Consider the following 24,557-nt stretch of genomic DNA (forward strand, 5'->3'; position numbering starts at 1 on the left):
GCATTTGTTTTCTTTCGTCGAGTATAAAACATGGAGTTATGTTGACGTTAGGTGTTCGAATTTCAATTTCACGAAGCCCAACATCGATTGTATTTTAAACGCTCAATTATTGTGGATAAATCGTAATATTGGCGCGGAATAACTTCCTTATTGCAATTTATTAGAACATGAGGTTGTAAAGCATTATTATTAGTAGAAATCTACAGTTTAACGCATTAGATTTACATGAAAATTGATTTATTATAGAGTACCAATAAACATAATATTTACTGCGTTTGCAAATCAGCATGTAATGTAACTGGGGTTCGTTAACGGCACAAGATAGATGGCGCTGCCTGACACCCTTCATACTTTATTTTTTCTTTGCAAAACTTACAAGGTTCGCTTTGTTTTAAGGCTTTTAGGCATTCGCGATTATTTATTTGACGCACAAGTTGACACACACAGTATTCTGATGCTTAACCATAGCAGTTTGAAGCTGTGTACTTCATTTTCAGTTTAATTGTATGAGTTGCGTAATTTTGGAAACCCTTTTGCAGGCTTTCATGATGAGTGTTTGTCAAAGAGACTTTGACGCAATCAGGCCAATATATGGAATTTGAATTCCAGGTTGAAGAATTGAAGAAGATACAGCGTCACTTTAGGTACATTGTTCAATCTGGGAATTAAAGTCCTGACTATGATGATACCTAAATATAAATTAGAGGGATTCTTTAAAAAAGGCCTTTATTAATTTTAACACTTAAGGAAGTAGTATTAAGTAATTAATAAAGTAGGAAAAACTCAGTATTGCAGATTTCTTATAATTCAATGAGTTTTGTCTTAAAACAAAATACAAAAATTACTAAAAAATTAGAAGGGAATTTTACTCTTGTTCGTAAAAAACATATACATATTTTTGATCTAACTTCCATCAATGGGCTTTTAATATATTTTATCTAATAAATTGGCTTTTTAACTTTAATGCACTCAAAATATTGTATTCAAGATGTAACTAATTATGTTTCTTTCCGGTTCTTCTCTTTAGGAAATTACATTTTGTTTCCGCGCAGCTAGCGTCTTAACCCTTCGAAAGCGCCTGTCAAAGTCCTATTTGAAATAAATACTCTTCGGTCTTCGTCTAAAAACCAAAGAAGTAGGCTTTATAATTCTACATTCTATTTCCTAACCCAAATATTTTAAAAAGTCAAGGTCACAACGTGTTGCCCCTCGTAAACGTGACGATATAATGTTATGTGTAACATTTACATCTTTTATATATTCACAATAATTCGCATAAATGTTGCTATAGCGGGTGTAGGCTTTATTCAAATTAATTTGACTATTTATTAGTACATATATATAAATGTAATTTAAGTAACTTCGTTAGTTTGGAATTCCTGTGTTACGGAATTCTCGTGTCGCCGTTTTTCCATATTTTTTCGCAGATTTTCTTAGTTCTCTTGATCAGATATGCCTTAAAATAATATATCAAGAATAACTGTAGTGTGGGGGAATATAATTATATTAATTATTGATTTAATTGAAATGAAACGACTTTTACGGATTTTATCGCGGTTTAATTTTTGGTTTTAGTTCCCGACGTTTCGACACCTTTGCAGGTATCATGGTCACGGGCAGACTGAGATGGTGTTCGTCTTGACAGAATTAATTAACAGAATTAATTAAAAATATGAAGGTAGAACGAGCAACATCTTCTGTCAAGACGAACACCATCTCAGTCTGCCCGTGACCATGATACCTGCAAAGGTGTCGAAACGTCGGGAACTAAAACCAAAAATTAAACCGCGATAAAATCCGTAAAAGTCGTTTCATTTCAATGTCTAACATTCGCGTAAACCTAAGAAACCACTATTGATTTAATATTAAATTATTGAGTTTATGCCCCACTAGTTTCGGACCCAACCGGAGTCCTTTATTATGAGCTGACGCGGCGGGTTCGTGATTCAAACTGGACGTACATATATTTTCTTACATCAATGGCAACTTAAATAGATATTTGTCGCAGCACCTGTAAATTTATTTTTTGCGATGCCTTTGATGGTCTTTCATGTTATTGGTTCTGTTTTTTTTTAATTTGGGTATGAAACCCTTAAAACGAACGATCGTTTCGGCCACCTGTTGGTACTTGACTCCTAAAAATAATAGTGTCAAAATAACACTAGGAAGTATAATTATGGCAATTTTAAGCGATGCCATGGATAGCGTCTGCTATTCAACACTTTTAAATACATATAACTAAATTGGAAGGTGGTGACAAAATGGGCACCCATTATACCGAAGCGCGAAGGACGCGAAGCGAGAAAGAAGAGGTGGGCGAATCTGACTTCAACTTTCCTCATTATAAGAAAATTCTGCAGCCTGCCACTTAGGACAAGAAAGAGCTGGGAAGACTAGGAGAGCTACCTCTGGAGCATTCTGGTTTTATTGTGGCGGCACTCACAACAGTCATAACCCCACAATCTGCCCTGCGAATGTCAGCTCTCATACAGACTTCCAGATACATTTCATGGTCACAGTTTTAACAGAAAAATAAAGTAACAAAAATTAATTTATTGCTCCTCAACCCTCATTATTATTTTTGCTACAATTTCAAGCTTTACACGAAACATGCCTCTTCGTATCACAGGGACGGTTTGAGCATTGATCAACACGCTAGCCTACTGCGGAGTGACGATTTCAGTTTCAAAGATTTGTAATATTTTGGAATCAAGGTTAAATCATAACGTTTTCCTGCACCGTTTGACAGAGGTATATTACAATTTTATTATTTGAAGAGTACATATGAGAAAAATAGAAAATCTCTGAGCTACTTTGCCAGCGTCGGCATAAAACCTGCACCGCATGCGTACAAATCATAATTAAGTATTCTATAATTCAATATCTGAGAATTATTAGATAGATATGAAGAAAATTATTTATTAACTAGCTGTTACCCGCAACTTCGTCCGCGTTGTTTTTGAAAATATAAGTTACGTTTTTTTTAAAAATCGGATTAGGTTTTTAGAGTCCACGCTACGTAGTTTCTGAAATTAGCGCGTTCAGATTGACAAACTCTTCAGCTTTATAACATTAATAGGTATATGTAGGTTATGTGCATATGGGGAAGATAAAACTTAAGGTTTTAATTTTTGATAATATTAAAAGAGGTACAATTTTGAGTTTGTGACGTTGTTGTGGGGTAATCTCAACATATACTGAACCGATTTCGGTAATTATTTTACTAATAGAAAGCCATGTTACTTTTTTTTGAACGGCGGTCAAGTCGTCCCTTTGTATATACTCAAACAAAATCGTCTAATGGAGTGAGGACTTGTTAGCAAGTTTTGTGATTAAATTTGCTTCCCATCCTCGATTATTGTGACGACAACTATCTTGATATTCATGAGGCTAGGCTAGATTAACTCGAGCTTTTTCAGAATTTTTCATTAGATTCATATTTGGTTTAAGCAAATATGATCACGTGTCTGAATTACGTCTAAAAAACGTTTCCAGTTCCTTAATGACACACGTTCACGATGCCTGAGCTCAACGGAAAATTTGCGACTTAAGAGGCCACCTCACTCCACAGGATTCTTCGACAGGTCTTTCACCGTGCAAGGTGTGTGCTTGTCGAACAAACTCCCTGCACTAATAAGAAAGAGTCAAACACTCAGCACCTTTGAAAAACTGGTAAAAGACCATCTCCTCCCTCTAAAGTAGCCGTCTCAAACCTACCCTAACACTGAATGTATTAAAAATCACTGCTGCAATGCCATGTTCCAATTTTTGTCTAAAAGTTAAAATATCATAATCTTCTTAACCTAAACCACCGTGCTATGTTATACGCGTTTTTGAGTCCGTGAATGGTAGAGTGTTGCAATCCTTCCTACACCGAAAGCGGGCTACCGCCGGCCAGAACCTGACTTGGCCTAACCTAGTCACCCTCACGTTTTGTGCCTGGTCTGGAAATATACTTTCCCAACTGAGCAGAACATACCGTTTGTTTCTTTTTGCCATTTAACAGCTTCATAATATGAAAAATGTTGAACCATATCCGATGGCGGAATGCTTCCGAAATGCGTAAATGCTCTCCGTCCCTTACCAACATTATGGAAGGCCGCCAAGCCTTACGGCGATATTTTGAGACACATCCGATACGTCAGATGATTTCGACATTGTTCAGTGAATGTCGAAGGCGATCAGAATTCCAACGTTCGTTGTGCTGTTTTTCGTTCTCTTCAGGCCGTTCTCCAGTAATTCTTTCTAACTCATGATAATCTCGGTCAAACTGTTGACATCACATTCATCACCTGTTTCAAAAGACCTATTAGTAGATGTGCGAATTCGCTGGGAATTCAAGCATAATTCTCTATCAGTAAACGTCTCCGGCTCAAGATACAATGCGTGACGTTCACGATCAGCTGACAGTTGCGCATCATGTTCTGAACTTGTCTCTTGAGATTTAGAAGCAGATGCATAAATACCCTGAGAAATCAAACACAATTTCTTCGGAGCGACTTGCAGCCTGATGTTCTTCTGTCTCTCCTCAATTTTTTAAGCTCCTTTGGGACGTTGGGGAAGATTCACCGCTTTCTAGGCATGGTTATAGTTTTATTGTGAAGATACCTGATCAAGTAGAATCTAAGTGACAGCTACACTGGCTACCATGTAGGTTTTATTATATGGAAAACAATAAAAACTTCTTTTAATTTACTTTTCACAATATGACAGACATCAAAATATGTCAAACGTTTGACATGAAAGTAGGTGGAGTAAGGTAAAGGCACCTATTTCCGCGGTGTCTTCATTATAACTTAAAAGAACATAAATTAAGTAGAGAATTGGCTATTTTTATTAGAAGTGTTATTTATCTTAATTTTGAAATATACTCACGGTTTGACTATAAAAATGTTGAATAGTGTAAAATATAAAGAAGTCTGAGGCACCTTATTACAATTTTTAAATTCTAATTCCAATGCATTTGGTTCCTAATTCTGAGTGTATAAACTGTAAACGAAAGGAGGTGGCGAGAGTGACACAAAATGTATTTCAAAAACTTGTTTTCTAGTCGTTTCTTGAAGAAGTACTCAAAAGTTACATATGTATGTGTTTTCGATAAAAATGTAACCCTTCCAATATTTCAAACTAAACAAATAGTCACGCAGTATAAAATTATCATCTTAAACATTATTTGGTATGAAGCGTGCATTCGAGTAAATGTTAGCCTTAAACTGACCGATTATTTGAAAACGTATACACACTAAAGCATAATTTGCTCATATAAACATGAACAGCTAAATTGTTAATTGAATAATGTACCTTGCAGACAGAAGTAACTTGTAAATTGCTTTGATAACAGCGTTCTTTTCTACAATACCCAAATATGGTGCCTTTACCTTAGTAAATTAAATTTGTTATTTTTTTCATCTTTTCCGCATTTTTTTCCTTTTTCCTCACCGTTTAAACCTTCCCTGGACTATTACGAATAGTTCAAGACTAAAAAAAGCCAAATCGGTTCAGCCGTTCTCGAGTTTTAGTGAGACTAACGAACAGCATTTCATTTTTATATATATAGATAGTTACATGGTTTATGGTACCAAAATGTAAAACATTAATGTATTACAACCATCTATAGGTACCTATTTATTTTGATTATAATGATTTGGACTTCCACATGTCCAAAAAACCAGGAGACTAAAACTTCTCCCGTACGAACTTCTCCCAAATTTATTTCCCATTTTACCTTATGACGTTAATGAATACCAAATAAATAGCTTAACAAACTTAAAATTAAATTTTTAGGTTAAAATTCATCTAAATTAAAAGTCAGGATCATTTTCTGTGCTTTGGACGGTCAGCAACAAAAGTTATTTAACACATTAAGAGTTGTAAGGTCTAGTCTAAGACGTTAGACCATTCTTTCCCAAAGTAGGTGAAAACGCCCCAATGGACTGCGAAGGCTTCAAACAGGGCGAAAAAAAAACAAAAAAAAAACCTAGCATAAAATAATTTATTTCATATTATAATTTATAATGCATTGTACTACGTTTGGGGACCTCAGCATCTTAATGACCGCGTGCTGTGCTGTAAAGTTTGTTATGCCGTTTATTCGCAATGGCAATGGATTTTGACTTTAAGTTTTTCCAAATCAATGCTAATGATACTATGGAAAAATTTAAACCTTAGGTAGATTTCGAAGGTCTGCGATGCCTGGCTAAACGCACCGATCGCTTTTTGTATCGAAGACATTGAAGTCACATGCAAAGGACACCCACACTCAAAAGCGAAGTGATTCTAGAGATGGGTTGAGGTTCGAACCCAAGACAAGTAGCGCATGACCGGTTCATTGTGATATGAAATACCACCAATACATGCAGTCAAACCGTAATAGCCGTAAAAACCGTTAAACTGCTAACCGTATCCGTCAATTAGCCATGTTTTGGTAATTGATAATTAATATAATAATACAAATATTACATAATGCTACCACACAACGTTTGCACTAGATTAGCAATGTTTAACAAACAGGTAAATAACAAATACTATATTATTTTAACGAAAGAATACTATTTTAATTACTCTAAAAACGGATAACCAAAATTTATTGAATTTTGAATCATATTGGTTAGAGCATAAGATTCAAAACGGAGAATAACTTTTAAAAACTAAGTCTAATTAAAATTGTTGCTATGAACGCTATGTTTGAACTATGGTGCCATTCGACAACCATTTAGGGTACCGTATCCAAATGGTAAAATAAAAGCGGAACCGTATTGCTAAGACTCCGCCGTCTGTCCGTCTATCAAAAGACTGTATCTCATGAACCCTTACCTATAAGATGCGTGATCATTTTCTTCTGTAAGATAATTTATATTTTGACTATTTGTAAATATCGGAAGTCTTATCATTTAGCCGACTTTTTACTTAGGTATAATAAGTGCTGTAAAAAATCATACAAAAAAACATTATTTTTAAGAACCAACCCATCCTCTCATCTCAGCCTCCGTTTCAAATTTTGACTGTACAATAAATATTTAACATTCATATTTGTAAAATCGCATTATTTCGAATGACAATGAACACGGGAAATTACCTAAATTCATAATATTTAACTAGTCAATGCTGTTTTGTAATTTTCATAAGTATATTTGCTGTTATAGATAAACAAATTAAAATGGTCAAATATTTTAAGATAGAATTTTTGCGTACGGTCTGAAACTTAAGGAATCTCAAAAAAGAAGTATGTGATTGATAGATCATCATCAGCCCATATTCGTCTACTGCTGGACATACGCCTCCCCAATCGCACGCCATCGAGATCTACCTTCGGCTGCTCGCATCCAGCTCCTGTCAGCCATTTTGCGCAGATCATCACTCCACCGTGCCTAGGTTGAAAGATAGAATGCTGTTTATTGTGAAATGAGTTTATACTTTATCTTAATTGTTTCAGCGAGGTAGGGACCTTAACAACCCTTTTGCAGCCCAATAATACATATGAACTACTAACTGTTACCAGCTGCACCGCCCGTTTCAAATCTAAAATTATCCCATATTGGGATAAACACTATCCTATGTGTAAATCTAGTCTATTATGAAATATTCCACACATTTTTTGCGTGAAAGAGTAAAAACCATGGATCCAATGGGTTAATGGATAATTTCATGTATTCCCACGAAAACAGGAACCATCACGCTCTGTAAAGTCCACGGACGGAGTCACGGGCAACAGCTAGAGCATTATAGAACAAGCCGATATCCATTGGAGATAACCCTAAAGGAGTCAATGAGAGCTTTACTTTAAGGTACTCTTGTGACAGACACATTTCACCATCACGTGTTGCAAGTCCTCCACAGTACCATCCCTTTAGCTTACTAAGATACATGGGCTGCCCTTAGTGGACGTTTCTAACATAGTTAGCTTTTGTTATCAAGAATAGAATATTCAAGAATATTTATTTGTTAAACATAGGTACATTATCTGATTGAAGATTGTAAAATCACACCAATAAGTGCGATCAAGGAATTGGAATTACGAATATTTCAGAGACCAGGTCGAAAAGAAAAATGTTCCCATATTAATCTTTCGGTTATTAGCAATTTCTGCCACACGTGCCCATATTATTACATGAATAAATACAAAGTAACATAAGTCCTAAGCTTTATCGCTACAAACGAAAATTAAATTCGCAAATTGTTCAATTCATGGTCATATTGTTGTGTTTACAGCATACAAATGTTAACAGGCGGGAATCGAATCTTGGACCGTCGGTTGACTGCTAATGAACTTAAATTTTATGAGCACTGTCGCTTACATAATATGACGTAATGTATGAATTTGTTTGTGTGTGTCTGTGCAGTCCTCCATCCATTAGCATGTTTTGCTTGCTTGAATTTTGATTATATCATCTGTCTATATATCCTCTGCCACGTTTGACAATTTTCACGGTCCTTATTAATTTGTGACTTCTATAACTATCTATTAGTACAAACAGTTTTCCTTCAAAACGATTCACAAGACGAAGTATTTGTCATTATTCAATGTACTTTATCTTTCCAAGAACCATTATAAGGACTTAAATGACAAAGTGGTACTAATTATGTAGGTATTAGACTTATTTCGGCCTACAAAACATGCCTATACACTTTTCTGGTTTAAAACTAGTACAAGTATCGCTTTATAAGGCATTAAAATAATGGGAACAACATCGTTACATGGGTTCAATACTCTTTCCTGTCTGACTATTTGTTTTTTTTTCACTATTTTGATCCGGGAAGTAAATTATTTATCGTCTGCTCATTATAAATTGGCTTTAAGAAAAAAAAACCGTGAGTTTTGAACATCTTTATTATCCACACGATTATTTTATCCTAATGGATGGGCTACTGTGTCTTGGGCAGTGCCGAATCGTTCCTTTTATCAAAACTACGTGTAGATATGTACGTATATCATTAGTGAACAACAAACATAGACGCGGTTTGCAATGTCGGGTAAACAATTTATTGTTACTAATATGTAAAATTTGGCACGTTTGCGCGTGCGCGAACATTTTTGTTTGATTATGTTTGCAGTTTATATAAAACTGTTGTTTTGAAAAAGGAAAACTTAGGTATTTTTTAGGGTTAGCAATTGAACTTCTTAGACACAATTCTTTCATACATTTTTCAAATAAATGTATTTCAAATTGCTTATCTGTATTTTAGCAAACACCCGCAACGACTATCAAATATTTTGAAAATAGCAGTCGGGATCCACAGTCCACAATTAACATGCCTCCTGAAGTACGGAGGAACTGGTCAGCGGGATATGGCTCATCTATGTAATAATACGGATAATACATATTATGACATAGGTATAGATATCCACGACCATCCACGGACTGACCCTATCAACCGAAACTTAACCTGTGATCACTTGTGCAGTTGCCTTGGCCACGAGCTCCTCTCCTCCTTTGTAAATAAGATCTTTTCAAAAGCTTCCCTGCCAACATCTGCTCCTTTCACATACATTAATCTAGTAAGCAATTGCAAAATTCAAAATCAGATATCAAACCTTGTGTCTCAGGACATAGCCATTGTTTTAGAACATTTTACGGGTAGCTATGAAAATGGAACCTTCTGTCCTTATATCAGTTACCATGCTGAATCTTATAAACCTTTGATACTCAGACCATTAAAATGTTCTCAGATGAAACAATATTTCTGTTAGCCCTCCGCGCTCTTACAACAAGTAATAATCATAAAAATCGAGATAGGTAAAGGAAATTTGATCGGTGACCATTTCTTAAATCCTTCGACTTGCATTGTTTTTCGACTTGCAGTGGCTTTTACCCTTTGGAAATTGTAGGTACCCTAAGATGGACCTAAATATTTAGTTTTTAGAGTCATATTTTTTGTAGGTACCTGGATTTAAATAACAGGATAGGATAATGATTTTGGCCTAAATGGACCAACATTTTTACTAAAATACCCAGACAAAATATACGATCATACAAAAAATGATAGAGAAATAATTAATTAAGTAAATAGGAGTAGGTAATACGTACTTCTTATTTGTAATATTTGATGATTGATATTTGTTGGTAAACGCGCATGGACATTATCTAAGTATAGAGATTTACAATACGCAGTATCTAAGCAAGATATGTGAAGAATAACGTTAGAAATGATAACTGTTAAGTAAATATTCGATATGAAATGAGTAATGAACACACCCGTCTAAAATAATAGGTGTTTAGAGTAATTTTAGGTGTGGCAGTGTGGGAGTTTAGCGAACAACTTGTTAAGAGCCGGAAGCTAATGATTTAGAATTTTTTGTTTTAAAATAAAAGCATAATTGATATTTAGCTCTTGAGGCGAATTGATTACTCAATGTTAAAACACGATCATAATGAATCATAGTTTCATTTCCTGTGATGAATCAGGTTAAGCTTGTTCTGCCATCTATTGCCGTAGTTTGATAACTTTGAATTGCTGACGTACGTGAAAGCTGTCATGAGTCATCGTTTGAAAAATTATTCTTAAAACAGTAACAGATGGCGTTAGTAACGACATCGATTTAATGTTTTAAATTTAATAAAGTATTTATATATTTTGAAATTATACAAATAGAATAATTCGTGATACTTAATCGGGCTGGAAAATAAAAAGAAAAATTGATATACAAAAATATCGAATTTACAAAACTTGGCTGTTTGACATAATTGTCTTTGCACTATTTGATGTACGAATTTCCATTGCTTAAAAAAATTAAAAAAAAGTGCGAGGTAGCGAGAAATGGCGTCGCAAGTTGTTTTTTAATCGTAATCAATGTGTTTCTAATCATTATATATGATTCTACAAGCTTTACGTGTTGTTGAGATAATACAAATCAGTTCCGTCGATGTTTAATTGACGAACAGTGGTTATTTTAACGTGGTTACATCTTAAGCCATCGGACAATGGCGTCGTCGAACGAAGCGAGAGTTACCCATGTAAAAGTTAGTGAAAATCGCGATCGCGTTGACGATTACTGTGGCTCTAACAGCTTAGAAGATGCCGGCGAAAATACTAAACGTCGTCGTACCGCATTTGATGGCAATAAACAATTACAACTGGGATACGGGACAAGTATGTCAACTGATACCAAACACACAGCATCTTCAGAATCCAAAGGTAATAATCTATTCTATATGTACTTACTAATCTTGAACACGTCTCTTTGGGGTGTTCTCTAAGTTTGTTGCAATAATTTCTAGTAATATCTCTCGTATTCTTTTGGTGGGAAACATGTTAACCTCTCATTTTGTGAATTACATCATTACTACAGAGGTCGTAGGTGTTTATAAACAGAACACACGCATTTGATACGGATTTACTATCTTTTTAGTTGCACCTCATTGTTTTTTTCCTTGTGTACGCCATATTTGTAAGTAAAAGACATGATAAAATGGTTTTCAGAATCACTTGCATCACATTATGACCTTGTAATTGTTACAGTACTTTCTATTATTTAGTTTAACTATACATTGTTAAATTGTTATTATTTATAGAAAAATAAGATATTATTTCTTAATTACCTACAAATCATATTAAAATTTACTAAAGCATTGATTGTAGTGAATGTTAAAATAGTACAATAATATTCTAACCGCCAGAGTAGTTAATAAACTGGAAAACTTAAAATCTTCAGTCGTTCTGCATGATTTAGCAAAATATCCATTAAAATGTTTAAAAACACATTACTGTGTTGATAAATCATGGTCAATTGTTTAAATAAACAAAGCTGAGAAAATTCAGTACTTACAAATATGTATTTCACTCCTCGGAGTAAAACAAATTATAAAATGTTAGACCATTTTCATTGGTTGATGTTAAAATATTAGAAATCCTTTACCATCTGTTGTATGCGAATAAAGACCAAGCAATCATACTGCTTAAATTATGTAATCCTGTAAAAAACAACATATAATAAATCAATGAGGGGTCTGGATGAGGCACAGGACCGTAGAAATTGGCACGAAAAAGGGGAGGCCTATGCCCAGTAGTGGGAGGATAAAGGCTGTGGATGATGAAATCAATGATGATTCTTGATGTAGGTCAAATTATTTGGTTGTTAAACCTTAATATAGCATTAAATTCTCACTTCAGCCGTTTGTATAATATTTATTATGGGTTAAAGTTATGGATTAAAGGTATAAATATAGTCAAGTGAACATTAGTTTACTTCTGCAAAAGTTCTTATTATAAACTAACCATGATAAAGAAAACTACTTGAAAAATATATAATATACATGCAGAAAATATTTTTGCATACATTTAAAATGCAATCTTCAACCCTATTGGGCTAATTTAGCCTGAGGAGACATAAGATTATGAACTTACTGTTTTTTTCTATATTCTGTACAGTGCTTGTCTCATATAAACAAATCAAAATATTCATAAATGGACTGTTAAGGATGAGCAAAAGCATACTGGGTTAATGATATTGCAATGCCTTTTGTAAATGTTTGCATGAAAAATGACCTAGATAGGGAAAAATGACGAATAAACGGGGAGGTCCATAGCCAGCTGTGGGGGCATGCAGCTTTGTCGCATTCTGATAACTTTATACACACAAATTTAACATGAAAGTTTAAATAAAAAAATTAATTAAAAATGTTACACACCTAAAGGTCCATGACTGCTACTTCTCAATAACATCCCAAACAATTGCGTCCCAGCATAAATATATTACCGTTTACATGACAACATATCTGAATTTGAAGTATAAAATTTTCTATGGAATTGTGTTTTCCAATACTTACTGTAAGGGTTCTAAAGCAAAGCACATTTAGATTCTTCACAGTGCCAATATATTATGGAACTCAACTGTTTTTTTAAGTTGTATTAGAGTATAATTAAAAAAGTTAAGTTATTGCCAATAAAAAATTATCAAAGATTTATAAAGCAAATCTGAAAAACTTACCTCTTTCTGACTTTATTCGTTATTACTGTGTGACAAGAAAGTCCAAAATTGACTTTATGGAATTTAATTCATCTATCTGAATAAAAAAACATATCAACTTTGCCCCTCAGTGTTATTGAAATTTGGTTTGTAATAAATTCTAATAATCAATTGAAATATCTTTATGAAAAGATTAAAATAAAAAAAATATTGTTAATATTATTTATATTATAATATTGTGTGGTGGAAATAAGGGGATACCTATGTCCACCAGCATACTACAATAGGTTGAGTTAATTGCTTGATGTTTATTCAATTACAAATAATATCACGCTACTAAAAACTTAATTTTGAACATGCCACACTCTAAATGAGTACTTTAGATTAATTTCTACTAAAAACTTAAAAAGTTCACATTTCTTTTGTTAGTTTAGTTGTATGTGCTTATAATGCCTCTTAGATCTTATGTTTTTATTGCATCTAGTAAAAATTTACCACCATAAGGTATGATTTCCAGTATTTATTTGTTACCAAAGATTGTAAGTTGCCTAGATCATGCTTATTTATTTGTTATTGTTTAAGGGAAACAACTTAGAAAACTAATCTTTGTGTCCCTGTATCAGGGGGTTTTGCAAACATTCATGTCACATGCAGAAAGACACCCAGACTAAGAACAAGCATTGTCCCATGCACTTTTAAGGTCAAATCAAACAAACTGAAATAGAAAAAAGGTTCATTTTGTGCATGCTAATAACCACCTAATAAAATCACAACTTGTTAGAAGTAAATTTTTATTTATTTAACACACTTTATCTAGGGTACATTTTTCATTATCAGCATATCATATCAAGAAAAGAATTTTAAATGATATGGTTTTTGGAAAAAATCACTTGTTTAAATACTTAATACTCTTTGAACACTTCATTAGTTCTATAACTTTATTAATCAATTGTTACAATAAATGAAAAATAAACAGTTATAAATCATCCATCATCATAACCAAGAATGTTGATAGTATTAATTAATACTGAGCAAAAAGGGGGTAGAAAAGTCTATTTTTTGTATTCTTTAGTCACTTAATTGAAACAATGTAATTTTCAGTAAACAGCATAAACTATAGTCTGAGAAGAAATGTCCAAACAAAGTTTATTAGTATTATGTGTAAGATAAAATAAATAATGTTAATTGTAAAAATTGTCAAGTCATTTGATCAAAAGATCAAATTAGAAATGTTTATCCCATTGTAAAATAAACAGTTGATGAAGATGCATAAAATGTAATAACATCAAGTTATGGAAATTATGGGAATTATGGTAGAGTGAATAAAAAATCATCACAACATTAATATCATACATTAACATTATAACACCAAAGTTTAAATTTAGACAGCTGTCTAAAATGGGTTTATCATTATTAAACAAAAGCCAATGTTATATGTAAGAGAAGAACTAGCTACTTCAACGGAAAACAATTCTTTATGGTACCATACCAATGATCTGACCTTATTATAAAAAAGGTGTATTTAAATAGGTGATTTGCCTAGTAATTTGGTACGAGAATAATTTACTAAAAGATTACTTCTTTTTCTTCCAGGCAAGAAGCGCAAAATCAGCGAAACTTCAAAGGAACTGTGCACATGGAACGAGAACGCTCGTCCCACGAAACAGAGCAAGATATGGCCAGTGTTCGACTCCGGAGGGTTCGGCAACGCCACGGTGCTCAAACTCAACGTCATGAGGAAATCCCCCCCTGGACAGAACCCCCTCCTCTACAACACAGACACATTCAACATCATCCAACTGTCAGAAATACACCAGGAGCCCTTCAAATCTGACTGGTTCGGAGGCATCCACGCATGGTGGAAACAGGCCCAAATCGCTAATAAATTTGCCGATGATGATGCTACTAAGAAGATATTCTCATCCGTTACCCGGCAACTGCGACTCATCAATTCGCATTTTCAGAGGTCCATGTGCAAATACAAGTACCCAAGGGTTACAAGACAGAATGTTTTGCTTGAGACTGCGGGGCTAAGACGGCCGGCCACACACTTCAACCTGTCTCTAAAGGCTATAAGGTTCCAGTCGACCCCCAGAAGAGAGTTACCGTGCTACGGCAACTTGGAACTGCCGCTAAAGATTAAACAAGAGAGTGTGAATTCGCATATCTATCCTGCTATCAGGAATGTTAATCCAGAGAAAGTGAGTGACGTGAAAATTAAGATGGAGAATGAAAGAGTTAAAGTGGAGAAGGAACGCGACAAGGAAAAGGAGAGGGAGAGGTGAGTCTTTTATTTTAAGCCCACGCCAAGCAACTTCTTGTCCTCTTCCCTAGCTTTTCTATTAGCAGCAATTTTGTTTTTAATCAACGTCTTCTGTTCTCAAATTTAATCCTTGCATCGCGATTCTTTACAATTTTAAATTTACGACATGGATACAAAGACAGCCAGACATGGATCACACAAATGCTAGTCCTACGCGGGGATTTACCCCTACAGTGAGTTAGCCGTGGTTACTTGGCTTGCCATGCAGAATATTGTAGCCACATCTCGTGTAACTTCACCTCAGTCCTCCAACTTCACCACTTCTATACAGTCTTTGTCCTTTCAGAACCTAGTCTGTGAGGCTTGGAATCGACACTGCCATAAATCCAGTGGTATATCAATTTTGCCTTTACAACAATAAAAAAAATGTGGAGGTACAGCAGTCAATGTCTTTTCTCTAAGAAGAAAAGACAATATGTCTAAAAAAATTTCTCTTAAACAACAGTTAATTTATGTTCATTTTTGCCCTGATCTATCTAGTTAAAGTCTAAACCTTCGCACTTTCTAAGATATTGCAACAATAACTGTATGAATTATTCAAATACAGGGCATGAGTCAAGGTTTGCAATACTAAATAGCTTCTGTAAAGCAAAACGCGAGCAATAACCATTTTCATGTAAATCTAGTCTCTCTGTGTAACTCTAGTCCATTCCAAAGTATTTCTGGTGATATTGGTTTTGTTCGAAAAAAAAAAGATATAATTTCGTTCGAGATCACAAACAAATGTCTTAAACCTGAATTACAATTTTAGAACATATTTGTTGTACTCTGTAGATATGACTTTGTTTCGCGACTTTCGACTCTGATAACACGTAAAAAGATTTTGAATTGATGAACATGTCATTTACTTAATTAAAACTTATGAAGACACGATACCACGTCTTTAAATTCTATCAACTATGCTTGCTCTTGAACTTAAGTAAAGCATGTTTCCTTAATATATTTCGACTTTGCTTTGCCAAATATTGTCCACAGTCCACCTTATTTTGTGAAAATTTGTTCTTTACTCGCTGCTTTGCCCGCTTGGATGTCGATTATAACCACTTACAAAAACACAAGACTTGATTATCGAAGTCCGATAAAAGCCCTATTTATTACTCCAAGGCTCAGCTTCCTCCATACCAAATTTCTCAGAAATCAGCCTAGCCGTTTGACACATACACACACATACAACACTCACACACTTTCCCTTTCATAATAATATCATCTAATCACTTATTACAATTACTTATCACCAGCACCTCCCACAGATCCTCTCACTCGCGCCACTCGTCCTCATCATCGTCGTCGTGCCACCACTGCCGGCGCCGCGCCCGCGTGAAGCGCTGCTCCATAGGCGTGCAGTGTCGCCGCGACCGCGCCGGCCCCGCCCTGCCCGGGGACAGCTGGGGCCCGCTCGCCGACAACCCCACTGTCAAGGGACTCAAGTATCATAGGTGAGGATTTGTTGTTGCTTTTTAAGACTTGATACAATTTGTGTGGTGACCGCTTGAGGTATTTTTCTACCAGGCAACAAAGACAGGTATATTCCCATGGTTGATGATTGGTCGAGAATGTAGCATGCTAGGAGGTTGCAGCAACAACTGATGGGGATGAATTATTCCTCTCTTTTAGGTGTAATCTATTCCAACACCACTGGGACTAAATTACTTAAACTTTGCCGTCTGCCCGGCTATCTGTCTATTAGTGTATATTACTTCCATTTTGACCGGTTTGGCTCGTGACCTCAAGGTATAATTGCCTTGAGATTGTAAACACCATGAAGTTCTGAGCAGTCCATAACGGTTTGCCAGTAGCAAAAGTGTGAAAAATCAGTCCGAAACTGCAGGCAAACTTATGGTCTCAAATTCATCACCAAACATCATGTAATCACCATTTTCCTGTGGTAAATGGAGATTGTCAAGATAAAGGCAAACTCTAGTCCAGACTTGATGTCTAAAACTCGTCATACTCACCAAGTTGCCTGTCCGCCCAGGCTGATGCGTGTGGAGACCCATCCCAACGGCGGCGCCAGCGTGGTGTACCTGCACCAGCGTGATGTGGACATGCTGAGCGCCCCGCAGCAGGAGTCGCTCGCCAAGGAGTTCCTCAAGGTACATATAATCTTAATTTCAACATATTCAGCTGATGTTAAACTACAATTTTTGTCAGCCACCGACATATTTTTTGTATTTCCTTGAGCCGTAACTGATTATTTGGTTCCCCTTAGCTGGTGTTCTCCGAGGACAGCTCTGGCTGGGCGCACTTCGTGTGCGGCGTGGTCCGCGGCGCGGCGGCGCGCTTCCCGTGCCTGCTGCAGTACCTGGCGGGCGCGCACCCCGCCCTCACCGTCAAGGCGGGCGTGCTGGCGCGAGCCTCCGACATCGAGACCACCACCGTCAGCCGCTACTACCAACAGGTAAACACCACCTACACTACCGGCAGGCCCGGGAAGGGCCTGCTGCAGTACCTGCAGTACACACGACCAAGTTCTAAAACTGAAACTGTTGCCGTCGTCAATCGTGATAGCGCACTTTGAGACTAGTTGTAAAGGTTCAAGATGCAGTGATAGGATCCAGAAAACAGAACAACACTTCTTATAATATTCATTATTCACTCCTAATAGGTAATTGCTAATACCAACTCTAAAAAACCCTTAAGTCTGAAAATTAGAGATGTAACTTGACAAAACGGAATGTAATTTCCATATATTTCGTCGCTATCTATTAACTGGCTTACAAACTGGCCATCAACTATACTTCAACCCTTTTTCTACGTTGATTTGTCCTACATTACTGAATCCTGTTCGTCGCCCGCAGGTCCAGCAGTCGTACGCGGCGGGCACGTTCCGCTGCGGGCCGCTGCACCAGATCTCGCTGGTGGGGACGGTGCACGAGGAGGTGGGAGGCTACTTCCCCGACATGCTGGACATGCTGGCCACCTGCCCCTTCCTCAACCTGGTCAGTATAGCTTGACTATTTGTTAAGCACTAGCTTCGTACTATGTGATGTTTGGTTATAGATGTTTTTTTAACAATAATAACCTAGAACGACTAGAACTACTAACCTAGAACGGACTTAAATAAAAACTAACGAGAACGTAGTGATTTTTTTGGGAGCAAACGACAGCTTGTCTACGTTAAATGAAGAAGAATAAAAAAAAAACGGTTCATCTAGTCCGAAGTTTGGAGGTTACAAACAAGGAAAATCGGCGAATTAGGAACCAAACTTTTTGAAGTTGCTTGAAAAATATAGCTTATGTGTTAATCCGAGGTCTCAGGTACCCTTACACCAAATTTAATGGGGTTTTGAAAGTTGGTTGGGGTAAAGAGGTAAAATACACGCTTTTGCCTCACTGGATTAGTATCAGTTTAGCCACATGCAAGCCGGATTTCACTAAACATACCTGAAAAAAATATTCTCAAAAAAAACAGGAACATACCAAATCATAAAACCATCAGTCACTTTACTATCAATATACCATATAGTCTTACCTAAATTTTCACATTACAATTTGTATTTTAATTACATATATTATAGACTTGGGGGAGGCCTACGTTCAGCAGTGGACGGCGATAGGCTGAGATGATGATGATGATTATAGACTTGAACACTTTCAAAAGAGTTACATTTTCCTTTAGAGTATTATTTTCTATATTGTTATAATTTCTGTAGACGATGCCTTGGGGTCCGATGTCGGCGGTCGAGATGGAGCCGCAGGAGTCCAACGACGGGCCCATCCTGTGGATCCGGCCCGGCGAGCAGCTCGTACCCACCGCTGAGCTCGGGAAGAGTCCCATCAAGAAGAGGAGGTATGACATTATACTTTATTCTTGCTAGTACTTTATTCTTGCTATTTTATATACTAGACTGCTACTTTATATGCTAGACTGATAGAGACAGGAATTGTGCTGTACGCAAGTTTTTGTTTCGCATTACGAAAGCGTTTGTGTTAGGAATGCTTGTTCGAAGTTTGGGTGTTTTTCTGCATGTGATTGGAATGTTTGGTAAACTTAGTTAAGACTTACTAAGATTGAAATATCGTTTAAAGGAATTGTTTTGAACTAATTGAGGTTTAATGCTTTGGCTATTCAAACTGTAACTCATTATTTATTCTGCACTTGTGTGTATTATTGTACAAATGGAAGCAATTAATACTATGAATATGACAAAATAAATACTTTAACGCGTTTTTAAATAAATACGATATTGCAGCGACAATCATATTAAGTTTTTTCTAGGAAAATACCAGCTTGTGAATTTATATTAGACTCTTAAGCAAGGGATCCCATGTAGACTAGGATTGGGTATTGTTCACTATGTTTATTAACTGTCGTTGCCTAGTAGCATGTATTGCAAGGACAAACCTCATTGTAAAATCCTATATATAATAAAATTGTGTGTCCCCAGGACGGGCATCAACGAGCTGCGCAACCTGCAGTACCTGCCGCGCTGGAGCGAGGCGCGCGAGTTCCTGTTCGAGGACCGCACGCGCGCGCACGCCGACCACGTGGGACACGGCCTCGACAGGATCACCACCGCCGCCGTCGGTACGGACCCCCTCACTTATGTGCACTTCTTATAATGGTTACGATACAGATATACATGAAGTTATGGGACTATATCGTGTTTGGATTAAATGCAATCCGTGTATGGAAAATCAAAATCAAAGTTTTTATTGACATAAAAATACAGTCCAGCATAAATGTAACCCTAACGCCTGTGCTAGGCTCAAGAGAAGAAGTTCTAGTTCTCTCTCTCTCTCGTTTAGGTCAGAAGTTTGTTGCAAGATGGTATGCAAAAATTATAGTGTGAGGTATACCTTATTAAATCATTTTGAATATTTTAAGAAATAGTCAAGTGTCACGCCAAAAACTTTGTCGAAAATCCGTTATCTCGAAATGTAAGTTACAAGAAAATGAATAAGTACTCTCATACATGACAACAACATATAAACAAATTAGTATACCGTCTTATATGTTAAGTCCGTAGCATTATTATACTTTTGCAATATTTTCTCGTTACTAACTACAATTTGTCTCCGGCAGGTGTCCTGAAGGCTATCCACTGCGGCGACGACGGCGACCGCGGTCGCATCACGAAGGACGTGGTTGCCTTCCACGCGGCAGACTTCAACAAGCTCGTGCAGCTGCTGCAGCTGGACCTGTACGAGCCGCCCATCTCGCAGTGTGTCACCTGGTGAGATTATACAGCTTCATTGTTGCATGAAAAAAAGAAAAAGAGATATCCCAAATTTCGTCAATGATAAAAAACATCATCATCGTCCTAGCCTTTTCCCAACGATGTTGGGGTCGGCTTGGGATATTATATCCGGTATTCGAAAATAGAAATTGCATATACTTTACCATTGATGAAATTTAAAAAAAGTTAGTCAAGCTATTTGGTACAAACATTAAACTTAAAATGCCGTAAAACATCAATACCTAGACGTGACATCATAATACTCAAACATCACATTGAGACAAAACAATCGAGAATGAAATGTAAAATTTAAATAAAATGCAATATATCTTTTAAAAAATGTACATTAAATCAATGACATTTACTACTCTATAGCTCTTTTAAGTATGGAAACTAGCCCGTCCATATGACGGCTTATGTCTTGATGACGATTTATGTTTTAAGCAATATCTCACCTTGAGGATATCTCCCCAGGCTGGAAGAAGCGAAGCTGAACCAGCTGCGTCGTGAGGGTGTCCGCTACTCGCGGCTGCCGCTGTGCTCGGACGACATCTACTTCCTGCCGCGCAACATCATACACCAGTTCCGCACTGTCTCCGCTGTCACCTCCGTCGGTGTGTACACCTATATTTTTATATTACACACGGTGTTGTTAGAGACCTTACTTGAACTTGGCTTAACACGTTACCCGGTGTTTAGATATGTGCCAGCTGCCCGCGGGTAAAGAGTAGCCTTCACAATAATAAATTAATGAAATTTTAATAAAGAAAAGTCTGAAGATCCTCGTATTTGTGAATCTGTATTGTATGATGAATGCTCAGTCGTTTGATCTCGAAGTATTTACAGATAAACAAATTACTCTCATCACCCTTCGTCATTATTTATTTATTCGGGAGTAACAAACAGTTGCACATTACTTCTTTTAAACTAACATAATCACAAAAATAAAAACAATTTATAATAAATGGGTGAAAAATGTTTTTCACTTCACCACTAAGGTGTTCAGTTATGTGTCTTGCGTTTGCTCACCGCGCTACTAGTAATCAAACTATAGAAATGTAAAAAATACAGACTTATTAACCTACAAATAAATCTTAGTACCTATGATCGTTATCACCATGAATGTTTGTATCGCACAGCATGGCACCTGCGGCTGAAGCAGTACTACCCCACATCGGAGGCCTCCTCGCCGGCCGACGAGCGCGTGGCCGACCCCGCGCCCGTCATCAACACTGCGCCTGGTTAGTCACACAAATATTTTTATAGTTTCCTATACGAACTGAAATGTAAGTACAATCCATGACGATTCCACAGGTTACAAATTTTAAACACAGTACAATATACAATATTGGTCATGGAATAAACTTCAATAAACTAAAGACATTATATATCTATTTGGACAAAAAATGTAATATGTTCAATAATTTGTTACAGAAACCAAAAGCCAGAAGTCAGCGAAACACAAAGCCGGCGTCATTGAAATGCGCGCTCTAAGCGCTAAGTTCCACCAAAAACTAAATCAGAAAACACCACTCAAGGTGTCAAACAACAGAAAGAGTGTCGAGGTCCAGGTCAAACAGGAAAAGAAGGCAGAGAAGATGGACAAGTCGGAGACTAAAGTCGAACGAGTAGAACCCAAGTCAGACAAACCGGAACCCAAGACAGACAGGACGGAGAAATCTGACAAAGTGGAGGCAAAAACTGAGAAAGTAGAGCCAAGAGTCGAGAAAACAGAATCTAAGGTCGAAAAACCTGAAATTAAAACTGAGAAGACTGATTTGAAACCACCTGAGAAAAACGATCTTAAAACAGACAAAATCGAAATCAAGTCTGAAAAATTTGATCAGAAAACTGAGAAAGTTGATTCAAAGTCTGACAAATCGGAACAGAAATCTGACAAGTCAGAACCAAAGTCTGAGAAGACTGAACATAGGTCTGAGAGAGCAGAGACGAAGGCCGACAAAAACGATATCAGACATGACAGGGCAGAAAAAGAAAGTTCGGATCAGAAACTTGACAAAACAAATATCAAAATCGAAAAACCTGACAGAGTAGACCAGAAATCTGACAAGCTAGACTCAAAGTCGGATAGAACAGAGAAGGATAAGAATCACATGCACCGACACAAGGACGACAAACATCGGTCGGATCGGTCTGACAAACACGACCATCACCGACGGCATTCATCATCATCCCGTCACAAGTCGTCGCACCACAAGTCAGACAGACCACGGGAACACAAGAAAGACCACAGGAGTTCTGACGACAGGAGAAATGACAAACACAGGGATCGGTCTGACACAAGTAGAGATAGGTCTGAGAAACTGACCGTGGACAGCGGAAAGTTACCAGTTGATGTGGTACACCGGCCACCGGATTAGTGATGTGTAGTGACAATCTAGTGTTTGTGTTGTTACATGAAGGACTTTGAGTAAGTACCTTATTGTAAGCTTATATTAATTACCACGATCACTTGAATGACAACCTTAGAATCGTTCAAAGTGGATCTCAATAATTGTAGTTTGGTTGATTGATTTGTCATTTAAATTATCGTATTTATTGTACTATGTTGTAGTATAATTATTTATTTGCGAGACATGCGTCAGAGCTGGGTAATTCAAGCCTTATTCAGGCGAGAGTTACGTAATTTTCATTTGAATTTATGTGAAAATGCTGACTTAACACAACCTTTTATGGAAACATATTTGAAGGGGCCAAAACACTACACGAAATTAAGATATCACCCATCTTCACATGCAGCACATTCAGTGAAAAAAAACTATTATTTTCGAAGCAAAGTCCTTCATGATATAATGCAAATTTCTTAGAGCTAGTTTTACACTGTAAATATAATGTTTTAAGCGGTCTCTTAGAGGCTCGGCAGAGACGAATAATGGATGAGAACGCAGTTTTAGATTTACTAAAACAATGATTAATCATTAATAACAAGTTTTTTAACTTGTGGATTACAGTAACTTGATGATTTGAAAATTAAGTTTTTACCAGGTTCTTCAATTTTAATGTGTAGGGGTAGATTTTCCCATATGGCTAGTACTAAAGTATTTCTTTGCAAGTCATCGGTATATTGTTTGATTCATCACTCTTGGTTATTCCTATTGTATGGGCGCTTTGCGTTAATTTTATTGGAAATGACTGCAAGATAGCTGAGTGGTGGTTCGATATCCGCATAGGGCCAGCATTTGCAACACGAATGGTTGATCTGAGTCTATGTGTAACTTGAATTTTTGTGAAACACCTCTTGACGAAAGGATTAAATTTCTCAGTGTGGAAATCGTATCGAAAAAAAAAAAAAGATATACGTAAATCGCCCTGATAGATAAACCAAAATAAATAAATTGTGTTGCATTTACTTTTAAACTGATCGCGACAAAAGAATTTTCCAATAATGTAAAAATATTAGAAATACGTAAAATTAAGTTAATTAAAACAATCATTTAATTCATCAAAGTTTATGTTTAAATCTAAAACTGCGCGTTGTATGTGATTTGAGAGAGTTTTAAACGAAACGTAAAGATAGAGGATTATTAATAAATTAAAGTAAATTAAATTGTAAGTAAATATAAAAATTATTCACACATAATTCAAGAATTGCACTAGAAGAGTAAATTATATATATATTATTATTCTGAAATTCAAATGCCCAACCCAAGGAAATGTCTGACAGTTCTACACATACTGAAATTCTTTCATTCAGGAAAAAAGTATTGAAAGACAACAATTACAAGGTATTCCTTTTCAAAGAAGATACTTCTTAATATTTTTAACCTTCAAAATATGATTCTTAACAGCATTATTTGATCATGGAATATCAGATAATTCTTGAATGTTAAATAATTATTACCACTATTTTTAGATGCAATATGAATACATGCGAAACCTGCCAAAAGTATTTCCGTTTTCTTTTATTTATTATATAATAATTTTAATCTATTGATTAAATTAGTCAAGTGAGATCATTAATATATTGCATTCTCTCATTTTTCAATTCAGTTGTGTGTAAGACTGGCAATTAACAAGCAAATTGGCTGTGGGTAAATATTCGAGTTTTATTATCAAGATTTTTAATACAATTTTTTTTAGTTTTGTGACCACAATTTAGATAAAAGCTATAGAAATCTGAATTGTTTTC

The 24,557-nt window shown here is 36.1% G+C and overlaps 1 protein-coding gene across 1 annotated transcript; it reads left to right on the top strand.

The window, feature by feature from the left end:
- The first annotated feature begins 10,715 nt into the window (after positions 1–10,715).
- LOC113496134 lies at positions 10,716–23,717 on the top strand. The gene is made up of 12 exons (XM_026875258.1): positions 10,716–11,133; positions 14,498–15,185; positions 16,478–16,663; positions 17,203–17,320; positions 17,437–17,625; positions 18,026–18,166; positions 18,881–19,017; positions 19,616–19,755; positions 20,254–20,404; positions 20,882–21,021; positions 21,547–21,648; positions 21,842–23,717. The coding sequence occupies exons 1-12, from the start codon at positions 10,920–10,922 to the stop codon at positions 22,786–22,788; spliced, it is 3,153 nt and encodes a 1,050-aa protein (XP_026731059.1). The 5' UTR covers positions 10,716–10,919; the 3' UTR covers positions 22,789–23,717.
- Positions 23,718–24,557: the final 840 nt, after the last annotated feature.

Source organism: Trichoplusia ni, chromosome 7 (genome assembly GCF_003590095.1).
Source record: "Trichoplusia ni isolate ovarian cell line Hi5 chromosome 7, tn1, whole genome shotgun sequence".
Lineage (NCBI taxonomy): Eukaryota > Metazoa > Arthropoda > Insecta > Lepidoptera > Noctuidae > Trichoplusia > Trichoplusia ni.